Source organism: Saccostrea cucullata, unplaced genomic scaffold, assembly GCF_032062105.1.
Source record: "Saccostrea cucullata isolate Sc308-1 unplaced genomic scaffold, CSIRO_AGI_Scuc_v1 ctg37, whole genome shotgun sequence".
In the NCBI taxonomy this organism is placed as follows: domain Eukaryota; kingdom Metazoa; phylum Mollusca; class Bivalvia; order Ostreida; family Ostreidae; genus Saccostrea; species Saccostrea cuccullata.
The window spans coordinates 64,594-83,194 of record NW_026938868.1 but is presented as its reverse complement, the minus strand read 5'-3'; the positions used below and the strand labels follow the sequence as shown (position 1 = coordinate 83,194).

The following is an 18,601-nucleotide window of genomic DNA, read 5'->3' as shown; positions in this document are numbered from 1 at the left end:
GCGCTGCAATCTGATTGGCTGAAACTTTAAATGAGTATAACTCCCTTGGTTTTCAACCAAACAGCATGGGATTTAGAACATAGATAGACATAAAGGACTTCTACAAGATGGTATGGTCAGCATTCACATGCATGCACGTGCGTGCACGTGCGCTTTGCTCTGATTGGCTGAAACAAAAATCTCAATATCTTTTCTGTTTTTTTACAAAATGCTTTGAAATTTAAAACATAGGCATACTTTAAGATGTCCTACAATATGATATATAATAATTGTCATGGAAACATGCGCATGCACGTGCGCTGCAATCTGATTGGCTGAAACTTTAAATGAGTATAACTCCCTTGGTTTTCAACCAAACAGCATGGGATTTAGAACATAGATAGACATAAAGGACTTCTACAAGATGGTATGGTCAGCATTCACATGCATGCACGTGCGTGCACGTGCGCTTTGCTCTGATTGGCTGACACAAAAATCTCAATATCTTTTCTGTTTTTTTACAAAATGCTTTGACATTTAAAACATAGGCATACTTTAAGATGTCCTACAATATGATATATAATAATTGTCATGGAAACATGCGCATGCACGTGCGCTGCAATCTGATTGGCTTAAATTTTAAATGGCTATAACTCCCTTGTTTTTCAACCAAACAGGATGGGATTAAGAACATAGACAGACATAATGGACTCCTACAAGAAGGTATGGTCATCATGCACGTGCGTGCACGTGCATATGACTAAAATAGTGTAGACAAGATGATATCGTCATTACGCTCATGCAATCACATGCGCACGCCTGCATTGCTTAAATTTGAAATACTTGGTATACTTTTGGGAAAACGTTGTTTACGTCTTAAATGCATAGATTTTGCCTTCTTTAATGAAACTTACAGGGAATATGGCACGAGAAGGGAGTTGGGGAGCGTTTGGGGAACATCTGTAACGGTTCCCGTTACAATTAGCACTAGTTATTATTATTAAGGTCTTCCGTCTTCACGGAAGACCTTATAGTTATTCTACTGTTTCTTATTATTATTATTATTATTCTTATTTTTTTTCCCAAAATTTTGTGCACGCGATTTCTCAGCAACTATTCGGTGGATTTCTATGAAATTTTTAGGAATTATGCGCAATAAGATGAACTTGATACATTTTTAAGGAAACTTGGAAATTTGCTTCTGGTGCCAAGTTATGGGCAATTTCCTGATTTTAAAATGCAATTTTGTCGCCCCTTTTTTTCGAAAATGGCTAAAGATATGACCTGGAGAATTACTGGAGACGATAGTTCGTGACTTTGTGGTTTGCAGAATCACCTTTTTGTGCGTCGTCAGTTCTTCCGGTTGTTACGAGATGCAAATTTAAAACAATCGTATTTTCTAACTTTTTTGTTTTTCAGTATTTTTCATTTATTTTTGGTTTGTTAATAGAAATTCTCCTGATAATGCTTACTATATAATTTGTTTGAATGTTGATCAATCTAAACTCTAGATATTAGCATTCAAAAATCTGAAGCGGGTCCAAAATGGCGGCTGTCTCTGACAACGCCGACATTTCGCAATAGGGATTTACGGAGTCAGCCGAGTGTTTGCTTGAACGAAAGTAACATAAGGATAAATGAAATGCTTAGGAATACTTGGATAGTCACGTCGTAATTACGTTGCAGTTCTGTGTCAAACTAACGTCTTCTATAATTGGTTTTGGCTAGTTCCCAAAGTTGAAAAAGAAAAGACTAAATGTGCAAATGAAATTCGATACCTAATATTTTTTGTGCACCACAGAAAATAGACCTCATCATATTTATAAGTAATACTTTCTCAAAAAAGAATATTAATTAATATTGTCGGTAGAAATCTTAACCACTGTTTTTCCTATGCATGCACACTTGTGTCATATTAAACTAATAAATAAGACAAAAATAAGAAGACGATTTTTTTAAAGATCGCTTCATGGAGTTTATTTTAGCATTCTTGTCTCAAAGACCTGATTAAAGTTATTGAGCATAAATGATATCTGATTCCTTGACCGTCGTAGGGCGAGCCATGTTTTTCGGCCAAACGTTTCAACCTTTTTCGATTAACTAATCGGGATAGTCCACTTTGGGGATAAACAGGAAATTAAAAAAAGTTAGAAATTCATAACCGTTTCACCGCTTTAGTGTTACAGGCATATATACCATATGGAATTTGTAAAATGTGTTAAATATACTTTCTAAACCTCGAATCTTAGGCTATAAGAACGTTCTTTTTTTTAATTTCATTGAAGCTATCACACCTATTTACTAGAACATTCCAAAGAAAAGGCGCGAAGATTAACTCGTGGCGTTTGGTGCTAAATTTTGAATAGTGACCCGCCTTTCATAATTTTAAAAGAGAATCACTTTTTCGTAAATATATATAAAGAGATTTAGAGAAGAGGTCCCGATAGCGTAATATTTAGTGCCGTCGGAATTTCATGCTGGCGACATTGGTTCAATTCTCCTTGAATGCAATTTTTTTTAACTTTTTCAGCTCGATTTTACGTTTTCTTTCCGGAATCGGACGGAAGACCTCTCGTTGCTCGCAACGAGTTTCTCATCTAGTTATGTTCCCCAAACGAAGTTGGGGAACATATTGTTTTTACTCTGTTTCTTATTATTATTATTATTATTATTATTATTATTATTTTTCTTCTTCCTGGGAAAATTTTGTCCACGAGTGATCTTGTAAACTACACATCCGACTTAGGTGAAACCTTTTTAGGGTCAGTAGGCATGTTATGTAGAGTTGCCAAACAAAGGTCATTTTGCGCGCACGTGCTTGCAAGAGCGCGCACGTGCAACATGTGAAATTACCAATATAATGGATATTGCCGTAACTTTTCTATTTTTTGATGAATTTTTTTGAAACTCATAATGTAAGGATACATTAGTAGTATAGACAAGATAGCATGGTCAAAATAGCAAGATCTCACGCGCATGCACGTGCGCTTTGCTCTGATTGGCTGAAAATAAAGTCTCAATAACTTTCTTGTTTCTTGTCATAATCCTTTGAAATTTTGAACATAGTCCTACATTATGAAGATCTACCACATGATGTATAAGAATTTTCATGAAAGCATGCGCATGTGTGCGTGCTGCAAGCTGATTGGCTGAAACTTTAAATGGCAATATCTCCTTTGTTTTTTGACGAAATTCTTTGCAATTTAAAATATAGTCATGCATTAGGATATCCTACAAAATGATATAGAAAAAAAATCATGAAATCACGCGCATGCACGTGTGCTGCAATCTGATTGGCTGAAATTTTAAATGGCTATTTCTCCTTTGTTTTTTGACGAAATTCTTTGAAATTTAAAATATAGTCATGCATTAGGATATCCTACAAAATGATATAGAAAAAAAATCATGAAATCACGCGCATGCACGTGTGCTGCAATCTGATTGGCTGAAACTTTAAATAACTATTTATCCTTTGTTTTTTTACGAAAATCTTTGAAATTTAAAATATAGTCATGCATTAGGATATCCTACAAAATGATATTTAAAAAATCATGAAATTACGCGCATGCACGTGTGCTGAAATCTGATTGGCTGAAACTTTAAATGGCTATAACTCCCTTGTTTTTCAACCAAACAGGATGGGATTTAGAACATAGATAGATGTAAGGGACTCCTACAAGAAGGTATTATCATAATGCACGTGCACGCACGTGCGTGCATTTGAAACGAGTATATTTAAAAATACTCTTGAATGAGTGATTTTTATTACTTTTGGACTGAATGCTCTAATATATAGTATATTGAAATATATAAATAGTGTAGACAAGATGATATGGTCATAACGCACATGCATTCACATGCGCTTGGGTGCAATGCTAAAAATTGAATATAATTGATATCCTTCTGGGAAAACATTGTTAAAGTCAAAAATGCACAGAGTTTGTCTTATTTAATGAAGCTTACAGGGGATATGGCACCGAAAGGGAGTTGGGGAGCGTTTGGGGAACATCTGTAACGGTTCCCGTTACAATTAGCACTAGTTATTATTGTTTTTTTTTCTTACCGATTTTGTGCACGCGATTTCTCGAAAACGGCTTGATGGATTTCCATAAAACTTTCAGGACTTATGTAACATCACTTGAACCTTATGCGTTTTTTTCTGTTTTGATGACGTCACTTCCGGTCCGGAGTTATCAGCACAAAATTGATTTTTTAAGGGTCAGTTTGTCCGCACGATTTCTCCCAAACGACTTTAGATAGACACGTGATACTTTCAGGTCTAGTAGACCTATGTCTGTAGATTTGTGAAATGTATTTTATTTTTACCGGAAGTGCTGCACGTCGGCGCTCGGTATGGCCCGAAAATAGGCCTATCGCGAATTTCAAAATTTTTAGCACTTTTTCTACGATATCTTTTTACCTGGAAATATTTTGTTAAAACATATAGAACAAAAGAAGTGTAGAATTTTAAGTTCTTCCAAATGATATCTGGAAAAAGGGGTGGCCCCTAAAATTAGGGGTCTAAAGGGGCCGAAATTTTTTTCCTTTATATCTCAAAAAGTATTGAGAATTTGTAATACGTCCATGAAGCAAAGTTGTTCAAAATGTCAAGCTTAATCTAATGAAGTCGTCAAAATACGTCCGTCGACGTCATTTCCGGCCAAACCGGAAGTAGTCGAAAAACGCGTATTTTTACCGTTCTTGAAAAGTTTTTGGGTAACATCTGTCACTGGGAGCATAAAAATTAATTTAATGTCCGTCGTCAAAACTTCCGGTCACACGGGAAGTAGCATAAACTTCCGGTCAAACAGGACGGAAGACCTACTCGTTGCTTTGCAACGAGCTTTGCTCTAGTAAGAATTAACGTCTTTTACCTTTCTTGGAGCATTAATCTCTTGAAATACCACTATTTATTCTAACTTTTAACCTGTCTGAATGACCTTTGTCCTTGACCCAAAGCTCATGTCCATGGTTTAGGAAACAACGCCACATTATTAATTCTTTAAACCACCGCTAATTAAAAAAAAAAACCCACCAAGAATATTCTCCTAAGCTCTTTGGGAATAGAAGCTTAATTAACAAAAAATGACCTTGACCTTTAACATTTGACCTTGACCTTTAACCTTAATTCAAAATTCATACCCAAGCTGTAAAATACAAAATCCGCTTATTCATTATTAGAACCCCCCCCCCCTTATTAAACCAGAGTAACATAAATTTCATCTCTTGAACTCATACACCACCTGGGATCCACATAAAACTGCGGAAACATGTAGAAGAGACCTCAAAGAAAGTGTATTTAAAGTTTTACAGTGATCCTGTATAATATATAGAAGTTATAATTTTTTTCGGCAATAAAAAAAAAATTCAAACCTTGAACGGCGTATCAGCAAAGAGCATTAATTTCTTGAAATACCACCATTTATTCAAACTTTTAACCTGTCTGTATGACCTCTGACCTTGACCCAATGTTCATGTCCATGCTCTAGGAAATAATGCCATATTATCAATTCTTTAACCCACCGCTAATAATAAAAAAAACCCATCAAGAATGACCTTGACCTTTGACCTTGACCTTAAACGTTTGACCTTGACCTTTAACCTTAATTTAAAATTCATACCCAAGCTGCAAAATACAAAATCCGCTTATTTATTATAAGACTCCCCCCCACCCCTTATTAAACCAGAGTAACCTAAATTTCATCTCTTGAACTCATACACCACCTGGGATCCACATAAAACTGCGGAAACATGTAGAAGAGACCTCAAAGAAAGTGTATTTAAAGTTTAACAGTGATCCTGTATATTATATAGAAGTTATAAATTTTCTCGGCAATAAAAAAAAAATTCAATCCTTGAACGACGTATTAGCAACGTAGAATATTTTTTTTTCCAAACTCACGCCAAATTCCGATTGACTTGTAATATTCAGGAACATGTAGAACAGACCACAGCAATATATTCTGTGGAGTTTCACGGCCAGAGTTTATGGGATACAGAAATTATGAATTTTTACGGCATAAATATCTCATTTTTCGTTATGGAAATTTCCCGTGCAAATGATAAAACATGTCATATAAAGCTTTTGTCGTCCATTTTTTTTTTATGTTTAAGTTGAACTAAATTCTACTAATATGATATGATATTTTAATATCGAACATCTTTCATTTTGCTTTCCTGGGGAGTAAATGCGATGTTTGTTTACATTTGAGCAATACACAGAAATACACGCAAATAGCGGTTCTCGATATAAAAAGTATAATGTACCCTTACCATGCTGTGTTTCCCATTCAGAAATAAATGTTTACCATTGAATAAATCATTTAAACTTGAAAGATAATTGTTCACACATAAATTCACGGTGATTTCGCTGTGATTCATGTAAATTCGGAATGTGTGTCAAATATCGAACCCGACTTTCGCAGTTTTTTATTCTCATGTAAACAAACCGGCCAGCCTCTCCAGCTCTTTTTGTAGACATGAATTAATCAACATTTCCTGATATATATAACACCGAAAGCAAGTGCAGAATATTTTTTATTAAACAACTTCTCATTATACACCAATCAGGTAAAGCAGAAATCTTTTCTGTCCGCGCAATCTTGTGCCACAACTGGTTAATTATCAAGGTCTTCCGTCTTCAGCGGAAGACCTTCTTGTTATGTTCCCCAAACGAAGTTGGGGAACATATTGTTTTTACTCTGTTTCTTATTATTATTATTCTTATTATTATTATTATTATTTTTCTTCCTGGGAAAATCTTTTCCGCGAGTGATCTTGTAAACTATACATCTGACTTAGGTGAAACCTTTTTAGGGTAAGTAGGCATGTTATGTAGATTTGCGGAATCAAGGTCATTTTGCGCGCACGTGCTTGCAAGAGCGCGCACGTGCAAAACTTAAAATGACCAATATATAATGGATATAACCGTAACTTTTCTATTATGTGACGAAATGTTTTGAAACTTATAATGCAAAGATATATTAGTAGTATGCACAAGATGACATGGTCAAAATAGCAAGATCGCACGCGCATGCACGTGCACTTCGCTTTGATTGGCTGAAACTAAAGTCTCAATATCTTTTTTGTTTTTTGATAAAATCATTTGAAATTTTGAACATAGTCATACATTAGGGAGATCTATAGCCTGTAATTTAAGATTTATCAAGAAAGCATGTGCATGCACATGTGCTTGCAAGAGCTCGCACGTGCAACACGAGAAATGTCCAATATAATTGATACAGACGTAACTATTTAAATTATTGATGAAATGCTTTGAAATTCATATTATAAGTATGTATTAGAAGGATAGACAAAATGACATGGTCAAAAAAGTAAGATCTCACGCGCATGCGCGTGCGCTTCGCTTTGATTGGCTGAAACTAAAGTCTCAATATCTTTCTTGTTTCTTGTCATAATCCTTTGAAAATTTGAACATAGACCTACATTATGAAGATCTACAGCGTGATGTATAAGAATTTTCATGAAAGCATGCGCATGCCCACGTACTGCAATCTGATTGGCTGAAACTTTAAATGGCTATATCTCCTTTGTTTTTTGACGAAATGCTTTGAAATTGAAAACATATTCATGCATTACGATATACTACATTATGATGTAGAAAAAAAATCATGAAATCACGCGCATGCACATGTGCTGCAATCTGATTGGCTTAAACTTGAAATGGCTATAACTCCCTTGTTTTTCAACCAAACAGGATGGGATTAAGAATATAGATAAATATAAGGGACTCCTACAAAAAGGTATGGTCATCATGCACGTGCACGCACGTGCGTGCATTTGGAACGAGTGAAATGAAAAATACTTATGAAAGAATGATTTTTAATACTTTTGGACTGAATGCTTTAATATATTGTATATTAAAATATGAAGATAGTGTAGACAAGATGATATGATCATAACGCACATGCATTCACCTGCGCACGGGTGCAATGCTAAAATTTGAATATAATTGGTATCCTTCTGAGAAAACGTTGTTAAAGTCAAAAATGCACAGAGTTTTTCTTATTTAATGAAGCTTACAGGGAATATGGCAACAAAAAGGAGTTGGGGAGCGTTTGGGGAACATCTGTAACGGTTCCCGTTACAATTAGCACTAGTTATTATTATTATTCTTTTTTTTCTTCTTTGTTCTCCGGTACTTTTTTGTCCGCGAGTGTTCTCAGAAACTGTTCACCCAATTGAGCTAAAACCTTTTTAGGGTTAATAGGTGTGTAGTGTAGGTGTGCAACACGAAGGTTATTTTGCGCGCATACGCATGCACGTGCGTGCGCGTGAAATGAGTGAATTGACTGATATACTTAATATAGCTATTACATTTACATTTTTTGATGAAATGATTTGAAACTCATTATATAAAGATATATTAATACTGTAGATAATGTGACACTGTCAAATTAGCACGAACTCACGCGCATGCACGTGCGCTTCGCTCTGATTGGCTGAAACAAAAAGCTCAATATCTTTTCTGTTTTTTGACGAAATGCTATGAAATTTAAAACATAGGCATACTTTAGGATGTACTACAATATGATATATAACAATTGTCATGTAAGCACGCGCATGCACGTGCACTGCAATCTGATTGGCTTAAACTTTAAGTGGCTATAACTCCTTTGTTTTTCAACCAAACAGTATGGGATTTAGAACATAGACAGACATAATGGACTCCTACAAGGCGGTGAAGTCGTCATGCACATGCGTGCACTTGTGCTTTGCTGTGATTGGCTGAAACAAAAATCGCAATATCTTTTTTTAATTTTTGACGAAATGCGTTGAAATTTTACACATAGTCATGCATTAGGATGTCCTACAATATGATATATAACAGTTGTCGTGAAAACATGCGCATGCACGTGCGCTGCAATCTGATTGGCTTAAACTTTAAATGGCTATTACTCCCTTGTTTTTCAACCAAACAGGATGGGATTTAGAACATAGACAGTCATAATAGACTCCAACAAGATGGTATGGTCGTCATGCACGTGCGTGCACGTGTTCTTCACTCTGATTGGCTGAAACAAAAATCTCAATATCTTTTCCGTTCTTTGACGAAATGCTACGAAATTTAAAACATAAGCATACAATAGGATGTCCTACAATATGATATATAACAATTGTCATTAAATCACACACATGCACGTGCGCTGAAATCTGATTGGCTTAAACTTTAAATGGTTATAACTCCCTTGGTTTTCAACGAAATAGGATGGTATTTAGAATATTGATAGACATAATGGACCCCTACAAGAAGGTATGGTCATCATGCACATGCTTGTAACGTGAAATGAGTAATTTAAAAATATGCTTGAATAAGTGTATTTTTTAATACTTCTGGATTTAATGCTTTGATATTAAGTCTATTTGAATATATATACATAGTGTAGAAAAGATGATATGATCATTACCCACATGCATTCACATGAGCTCGCATGTAATGCTAAAATTTAAATATATTTCATAGTCTTCTGGGAAAACATTGTTTAAGTCTAAATTGCACAAAGTATGTCTTATTTGATAGAGTTTAAGGAAATATGGCACCAAAAGGGAGTTTGGGAGTGTTTGGGGAACATCTGTAACGGTCCCCGTTACAATTAGCCCTAGTTATATAAGCAGTACTTGATCATACACTGTGTGGAATGTGCCATAATCTGACCAGATACAATTACACTCGGCTCAGAATCCTGTCTCAGGTTCTATTTCATCAGTTATCTGGTTTCCTAAGGTTGAGGAGTGCTGCTCTCTGTACAAATTGAAGGGTGGCACATTGGTACAGAACCTTGGGCTCTACAGCACTCTTCTCTGCACCAGTTATGGGGTTGCAGATTGGTGCAGATCTCAGGGTCTTAAACTGTTAACCTGTTCTGTCTTTATTCTTCCTCCTGCTAATGATCAATTGCACATGTTTCTTCAGTGCTAACTTCCTAACACTTTTTAAATATAAGAGGTTTTTCAAGTCTATCTTCATGAAATAAAAGGATTGAAGCATTTTCATTCATCTTTGACTCTAAGTTGATGAGACAATCTAGGTTTCATGGTTATCATCAATAGGAAAAGGAGTTCATTTTTTAGTAAGGAATCTGTCAATAACAGCTACCTCTAAAGATGTACTTTTACAGATACTGACCTAGATGTTTTTATTACTTTGTAGAGAAGAAATCAAGAATCACAGTGTATCATGGAGGACTTCATACAATTTCCAATGCAAAGTAACAGCCAATGCCAGCACTGGGTTTCTGGACCCCTGTGTGTGTCGAGTCTCTGTGCGTATGGTATGTAACTGACAGAATTCAGACTACACACTTTACAAGTACAAGCATCAGGGGAAAGGCTTTTGTCAGTCTTTAATGTCTATAAAGCTTCACAAGAGTCTAGCACCCAGCTGTAATCAGATACAGAGAAATTATTACAAGTGTTGGGGAGGCATATACTTTTAGCTGTTATACATGTACCGGTAGTCTAGAATACATAGAAAGTAAATGATTGTATATTAAGAATTTTACAACTCTGAAAACTTAAAACAGGACGATTTCAAACACATTTAAAGAAAAAAATTAATAGGCATTTCTTAGTTTAGAATTTCAAATTTATTTTTACTTTTTAGTGTTGAAAGCATGATTTTAAATTGATAAATTTTACCCGAATATAAATGCGTTGTAGTTAGAAATTGGAAATTCCACCAGAAGCAATACTAAGGCAACATAATGACTTTGAGATATTCATTACAGGATCAGAAGGGAGGGAAGGCGTACCAGAAGCTGGGCTTTGTGGACATTAATCTGTCCGAGTTTGCTGGATCTGGACACCAGACCAGGAAATTCCTGTTGGAAGGGTATGACTCCAAGCATCGGCAAGACAACTCAACCATTGAACTCACCTTGGAGATGACCTTGATCTCTGGTGACCCAGTTTTTAAAGTGTAAGCAATAATGTATTGGTAAACAATACACCTATTTTTTGTCTTTAATTTTTGGTTAAACACTCCCAATAAATGAAAATAATACATAGTTTACCTGGTCCTCCTAATTAGCTAACATTAATGTCATGACACTGTGTGTTGTAACTTGTTTTTCAATACAGGCTATATTAGGGTCTAGGGAATCATTTCACACTATTAAGAGCATTCCTGTGTTTCTTACCAGACTTGCGTACTTGTTCACATTGTGTAATATGAAGACTCTAAATATCACTTTAGGGTTTGATAACATAGGTATAAAAACTAGAGAATCTTAATATCAAATGTTGAAGGGATTTCACAGAGCAAACATTTAATCCTTCAGTATTTGATTAAATTACATAACTTTCCTCAATTAGATGTGTTAGTTATTTTTTCTCCTAGATTAAATCAATTCCTTAGAACTTTCTATACAGCTTTGTATTCTTTAAGTGATTTATCAATCACCCTGTGGTTTACCTAAGGTAACTGAACAAAAAGTAAATAAAATTAATCAATATTAAAGGAAACCCTGTTCTGGGACTTAAACCTCCCTCAAAGTGTCTCTGTTGAGGTTTTTCTATGAAATATCCTGTCTGTGACCTGTCAATGGTCACACATTGACTCATAGGAAAGATAAAAATGTAAAAAAAAAACATACAGTGATACTTTGGTATCTCGAACACTGAATTATCTGCAAAAACATGGAAATGTTCAAGTAATTTTTTAAGTCCAAACCACTTATCCTTAAAGTATTTTACTCATGATATCTCAAATTGTTGGATATCTTTAAATTTGAGATAACAAGGTTTGGCTGTATGTACAAAAGATTAATAAAGATGGAGAGGAGAGTGTTGATGGAAGAGATTTTTTAACTTCAGCCCACGTCACACCACAAAGTGGTATGATGATATAGACCAGCCAGCTGTCCGTATAGAGGAGTGTAGTGAGGGCAGCCTGGCCTCTAACAGTGCCAGTAGTGGGTGTGGAAGTCTACCTCGCAAGGACCGTCCAAATATCATAACAGGTACGGTAGTCGTAAAATAGTCCAAATATCATAACCTGTACGTTAGTCGTAAGGACCGTCCAAATATTATAACAGGTACAGTGGTAGAAAAGGCTGTCCAAATATCATAACAGGTACGGTAGTCATAAAACAGTCCAAATATCATAACTGGTACAGTAAAAACCATCCAAATATCATAACAGGTATGGTACAAGCCGTCCAAGTATCATAGCAGGTACAGTACTCTACCTTGCAAGGACTGTCCCAATATCATGACAGGTAAACGTCCAAATATCATAATAGGTCAGTAGTCATAAGGACTGTCCAAATATCCGTATGGTAAGGACCGTCTAAATATTATAACAATTATTGTAGTCATAATGAACATCCAAATATCATAACAGGTAAGGTAAGGACCGTCCAAGTATCATAACAGGTAACAGGTCAGGATGTTAGTCAAACTCACAAAAATATTTTGGAAGTACCGGTAAATAGTTATAATGAATCAGATAATCACCAAATCATGATTAGTATTGAATCCAAAAGCCTAACGCATTCAGGCTTAGTATTTACCTCTGGGATAAAGAACTGTTTGTTTATGATAGACTAGCCTTATTATTTTAAAAAACTTGCTCAACTGAAACCAAAGTTTTTCTTGAATTTTCTTTAAAAATCCCTACATGATTGTACATTATATCCTTTCAGATTCTGCTGAGGTTGATTTAAACCCCCAGAATCCCGACAGTGAGGGATTGAAAAATCATCAGAGGAACGACAGCTACACCAGTCAGCACTCACGGGGGTCTACAGGGTACGCCTCGCTCGGTCACAGTCGCCAGTCTAGTGTAGGCAGCGAGAAGAACCCCTACGCTACTCACACTAGGTAAACAAACAACTCAGACATTGATTTACCAGAAGGAATTCCCATACAGATTCTTGTGATGTAAAGAGTTAAAGGAAATCTCAAAAGATTGAATGAACAGCAGTTTAATTTACCGTGCAAACAGATTTGAGAATGTTTATTTGGGTCTGAGTGTGCAGTTGAATACATACACACTTTTTCATTTTCCCAATTGATAAAGCTATCCTTTATTTTCTTAGAATTCAAAAAGGGTGAGGTGGGATTTAAGTGCATATTTCTGGAAATTCAAAACATGTCAGGTATAAAGGATAAGATTTCTCCCTTAAAATTTACTCCACTCCTTTTCATGTCTATTTAGAAAACTTTTTAAATCATGAATTTTAAGATAGTTAAAATTCTTGTGATATTTCAATCTGTATGGTTATTTAAAAATCAGCTTGAATTTAATCTTCATAGAATTTGAATTCGTTATCTGTGTAAATTTAAGGTTGATTATAAAAGATATAACTTGTAATTTGTGAAGTGAAATCCTTCTTTATGTTACAGCAGAAATAAATTTTATGATACTGTTAATACAACAGCAGTATATAAAAAGAGAGATATGGCTACAGATCATGGATGCTCTCAATTTAAAACAGCTTTCATTCTCCAATATCACAAGAATAAAAGGGAAAGGAAAAAGCAATTAAATGTGATATATTGATTTGTTTTTATTGATCGTGGTATAATATAAATGTCAGGATATGTTTCCTTAAGTAGGAGAGTCGTATTACTGATGAAGCTTGGTGTTTTTTTATTCATCCAGGAGCTCGAGTGCTGGCTCAGCTTTAATCAATGATCTCACAAAAGGTGACAGGAGGAAGGTAGGTCTCACAGTGACAGTCGCTCGCAGATTCAATGTAGCTAGGGTCACACTAATGATACAAATGACATTGAACACTTGGGACATGTAGGATGCCCTTTTTTAAAAAACAATTTAGTTGAAATAAAAATTTTCAAGATGATTGTTTTTGTATAAAAGTAATCATTTCAGATATAGTTCATTACACTTCAGTGTTAAATGCTCTGCAACAAAAAATTAACTTTTTTTCCAAATTGAAAATTTAAGAGTAAAGTGCTAAGTTAATGCTTTTCCTGTTAATGTTTTATAATTATATGAGCCGTTCCAAGCAAAAACCCCCCTTATGTAATCTGACAGAATTTTACGTCACAATAGAAAAAGCGACGTCATTGTTTTGCAACAAAAACTCTGATCAAAATCATATCGCGCACTGACTGCGTCCCAACTACATGCTTTATTTTACGTCGCAGAATTTTCTCCGCTGTGCTTTCTGCATATTTCCTTTCATGAACACATGTGTATTATCTTTTTTATCACATATCTGACTCTAATTGTTGTCAAACTACATATGTATTAAACATTAAAACGGCCTCATAGTGTTCTAATTTTAAATACATAAAATTTGTTAACACTTCGACGTTTATTCTGTTCCATGTACAATACAAGTTTTCAGTTAAACTAAATAAAACATGCAACTGTTGTTTAAAATTCATATTTACGACTCTTTCTTATTCAACAACGACATTATATTACATGCAATGATGATATTGAGTGTAAAAAATATTTTTTAAAAAGGAAAAAAGAGTAATTTGAAATGTTTTTTTTTAATCCTAAGTCTCGGCGAGAATTGATTTGACCGCACAGGGATTAACACCAATCAAACTGAATGACAGAATTGTTAAACCGCACCAATGCCAGATCTAAATCCGGGGTATTTTTTTTTCATTTATTGTAGACCCAGAACCTCCTGGAAGAAAAGTGACACTAGTTCAGCTAACTAAGCTACATTAATTGAATAGACGCATATCCAACATTCTCCTTTTTTGTTATGTGTTGGAAAGATCGATAACTTGTTAATACTGTTGTCAACCCCCCCCCCCCTCCCACCACCACCACCAAAAAAATTTAATATTTGTAATAAAGCATATATAGAAATAAATACATGCATGTATATCTTTTTACAAAATTTTGGAAGTTCTGAAAAGTACCGTATTTGACAAGCACAGTCACGTACATTATTTATTTCACATTCGGAAAAAAATGCAACCCCCCCGATCTGTTTTATGTGCATGATTGTAATCACAATATTTGTTCACCTGAGTGTAAATCGATTGCAAATAAAATACATTTCTAAAATATTTTAATCAGTTTGGATTTTCCCGATCTACTTCTTAAACTAACGTAGCAAGAAGTAAATGCATGTTCGTAATTTTCACCAGGAAGATGACATGCAGGTAAACATCACCTGATTTTTTCCCCACACAATGCTGGATCTTGGAAAATAAGAGAGCTAGGAGTATTTATCAAATTATAAACAATTTTGTCGAATGAATTGAAAAACGTTCCGACATGTTTTTTTTTAATGTATGTGCATGTGAAAATATTTAAGCGTTATCATTTTAGTAGACCTGGACCAAGACAACTCTTTGACATTGTAGATACAAATGTGAAAAAAAAAGAAATGAAGTTTATTTTGTCATTATATTGAGATTCCATCAGGAGACAATAAAATGATGAAAAGCGTCGTATAAAAATGCAATTTTTAAATTGATTTAATTCGGTTTTTAGTGCTTAATGGAAGATACAAAATTAAACAAATCATTAAATGAATGATGTTGACACCGCAAAGTATACATAATTATGTTTGTCTGAAAAGCTCCTAAATTTTTGCATTTCACTTAGCATTGCGGTGATATTAGCCTATATCTCATTACTTTCCATGATTTTGAGCGGTCACCCATCCAAGGGTTAAACAGGCTCGCCGTTGCTTAACTTGCCTGAAATAGAGACTAAGAGAGAGAGACACGACCGCATCACTAGAAAAGCTAGCTCACCAGCGTAAGTAAGTTCCCTATACTAGTATACTGTCCTCTACAGATGTCAAACTCAAAAGTCGGATATATCTTGTATACAAAAAGGTTTCTAGATAATTTGGAAATATCTTGTATATAAAAAAAAAGGTTTATAGATAACTGGTCCTCTTTTATCTTTAGCAGTGAAACTAAAGGTGATGACCCTTTCTCAATGTTTGAATTTAAATACATTGTAGCTTGAATGTTTATATGTTGTTAAACGTCCATCTCGAGAATTTTATAGCTGACATAAGGAGACTCCACTGCACTTGCCGGTGGAGAGCTGCAAATATTCCTATAACCGGCAGTTAGGGCCTTCGAGCAGCGAGGAATCTTTTTCGTGCCAGCACTTACTGCGACACGGGACCGCGATTTATACAGACTCATCCGAAGGACCGGTCTCCATGTAAATCTTACTAGAAGACTAAGACACAAAAGTAACCTTCTTAACCCCCCCCACTTTCAGAACACGTGGATTCTTTGTAAGTTGGTAAGGATGGTCAGATGTTCGAATATTTAATGTTAATGTAGTGACAGAGAATGGCCAACATTCGATCCTCCCTTTTCTGCACACAGTGGAACTTCTTTGTATGTGTGTAAAATATTGGGTAGACTGGGATGGAATACATATTACTAATATATGAGAAGCATTTTATTCCAAAGACAGTCCAATGTGCAGATTTCGCACGTTAAACTTGTTCTCTTTTCTATAATCGACGGTAATCAAATGTTGTACATCTGTGTCTGTATGGTTCGAGGACTTTAAAAGCTGCTCTAAATAGGCCCGTGACTTGCACGTTTTACTTTGTCTCTAAACTTTTTTTTTGCTTTTGACTAACTGGTACATTTTCAGAGGATCTTCATGATAAATAAGTGTTGACCTGTGAAACTTGCCTCATGATAACCTTTCGTTTTGTTGTTGTTTTTTTTAAACTGTGACATGTATGTTTTTTTATAACTTCAGATCGGATCACATAACTGACTTAAATATTTAGAAATTTTAAGTCTAACTTTCACAGATCTATGTGTAAAACACAAGAGGATCGACTCTCATAATTTTGTTTGGCAATGTTCTATATTTTAATGACATTAGACTACATGTATGTGATTGTACTGTAGAAAATACATTTTTTAAACAAAGCTGAATTATATGCCTTACCCTTTTTCTCAGTTTTTCAGGTCATGATTTTATTATTTATTTCATAATTTGAAATCTGAAAAGTATACACTTTAACTACTAGTATTCATAAATTACAGATTTAACATGTATATATCTAGTCTAAATTGCCTTTATGCTAGTACATATATATTTATTCTTTCATTGTCCCCCTTACCGTCTAATATTTTTTAACAAATGAGGACATCATTAAGCAAAGAAAATGCATATGTAGTTGAGTATTTAGAAAAAGGATAAATGGTACTCATCATTTACATTCAAATACCATTACCATGATTCTTTACAAAATCCTTACGTCGTGTTCATTGATAAAAGCGCAAGCCCCTGCCCCTTAATGCTGTCTCTTGGTTGGTGTTTTAAAGGCAAAGGTTGGACAAGTAATTAACATCAATTATCAAAAATATACATTAATGGGAACTAAACTATATTTTGTTGTTGCTGGTTTTGAAAGATTTGGGCTGAACTTAAGCGGTAAAATTGAAAGTGAATTTTTCTTTATAAAAGATCTATCAATTACATGCTGAACTTAAGCGGTAAAATTGAAAGTGAATTTTTCTTTATAAAAGATCTATCAATTACATGTATTTGAGATGTTTTCTCTAAGTCAGTGAATCATAGAACTATTTGAACTCCTTTGAAATATTTTCAATAAATATCAGAAAAAAATAAACTGAACTTTTTAATAAAAAATATTTTACAACAAATTAAGCACATATATAAGTTAGAACGGCAATACCAAGTTATTGCGTATAAGTAATTCATGTTTTTATTACGTAGCTATAACGTCGACGTCACTACAAGAGAAAATTTTATAAAATACGACCTCAGCTGTATAAATGATGCATACTTTGAATCCCTGTAAATCCGTAACGGAGCAAGATACACCCGTAATATTTACAGGTTATATTCACCCAAGGTTCTACATCATTTTTCAAGAAAAAAGTCATTTTCGGAAATTTTTGACATAAGGGGTGTTTTTGCTTGGAACGGCTCATATACACAAGCAAATCAAATATGTAAAACAATATTGCACTTAGAGCTTGTTTGGATTTAAGAAGTATATACAAAGGGAGGTAACCTCTTGATTACTAATTTTACAGAAACTGGAAGAGTTAGAGAAGGGTAAACGGGTGGATCAGACACGGGTCAATGCAGGAGAGGTGGTGGACGACTTGTTCAAAGAGTTCATGAGTTCAACCGAGCTCAGCACCAAAACCCAGCAGAGTAAGTGTGCTCAAAAAAGTTAATCTCTAATGCTAATCCAAATTTATTATGAGATTTAATCTCACTATCTTGAAATTTGAGGGGACACAAAAAAGGTGCAAGATATCCAACTGTTCTAGAAATCATGATGATTAAATGAGCTTTTCCACACTTCCTCATATCTTGTGCATTTGACATTCCCTTTGTTTTCAGTATACACATATTCCTTGTATTCAACATTACAGTTTTCAAGATACTGAAGTTTAAATACATTATAGATGTATATATTTTTAATTTACAAAGCATTTTCTTTATTTTCTTGATATAAAGGATTTTGAATGAATCAATGTAGATACATGTAGTCAAATATTAATTTTTTGCTCACCTGAGCTTAAAGTTCATGGAGCTTTTCTGATCATCTTTTATCTGGCATCTATCTGTTCATCTATCAACTTTTCACATTTTTGACTTCTCAAGAACCACTGAACCAATTTAAACAAATGTTGT

General features: G+C 34.5%; 1 protein-coding gene across 1 annotated transcript in view; it reads left to right on the top strand.

Annotated features, from left to right (window-relative positions):
• Positions 1-18,601, top strand: part of LOC134251598 (early estrogen-induced gene 1 protein-like) — a 33,450-nt gene that overhangs the window by 11,100 nt on the left and 3,749 nt on the right. Inside the window, exons 2-7 of the mRNA XM_062734005.1 lie at positions 10,151-10,271; positions 10,728-10,918; positions 11,815-11,960; positions 12,645-12,822; positions 13,607-13,664; positions 17,992-18,115. Coding sequence (XP_062589989.1) covers positions 10,151-10,271; positions 10,728-10,918; positions 11,815-11,960; positions 12,645-12,822; positions 13,607-13,664; positions 17,992-18,115 — 818 coding nt within the window. The remainder of the gene's footprint in view (positions 1-10,150; positions 10,272-10,727; positions 10,919-11,814; positions 11,961-12,644; positions 12,823-13,606; positions 13,665-17,991; positions 18,116-18,601) is intronic.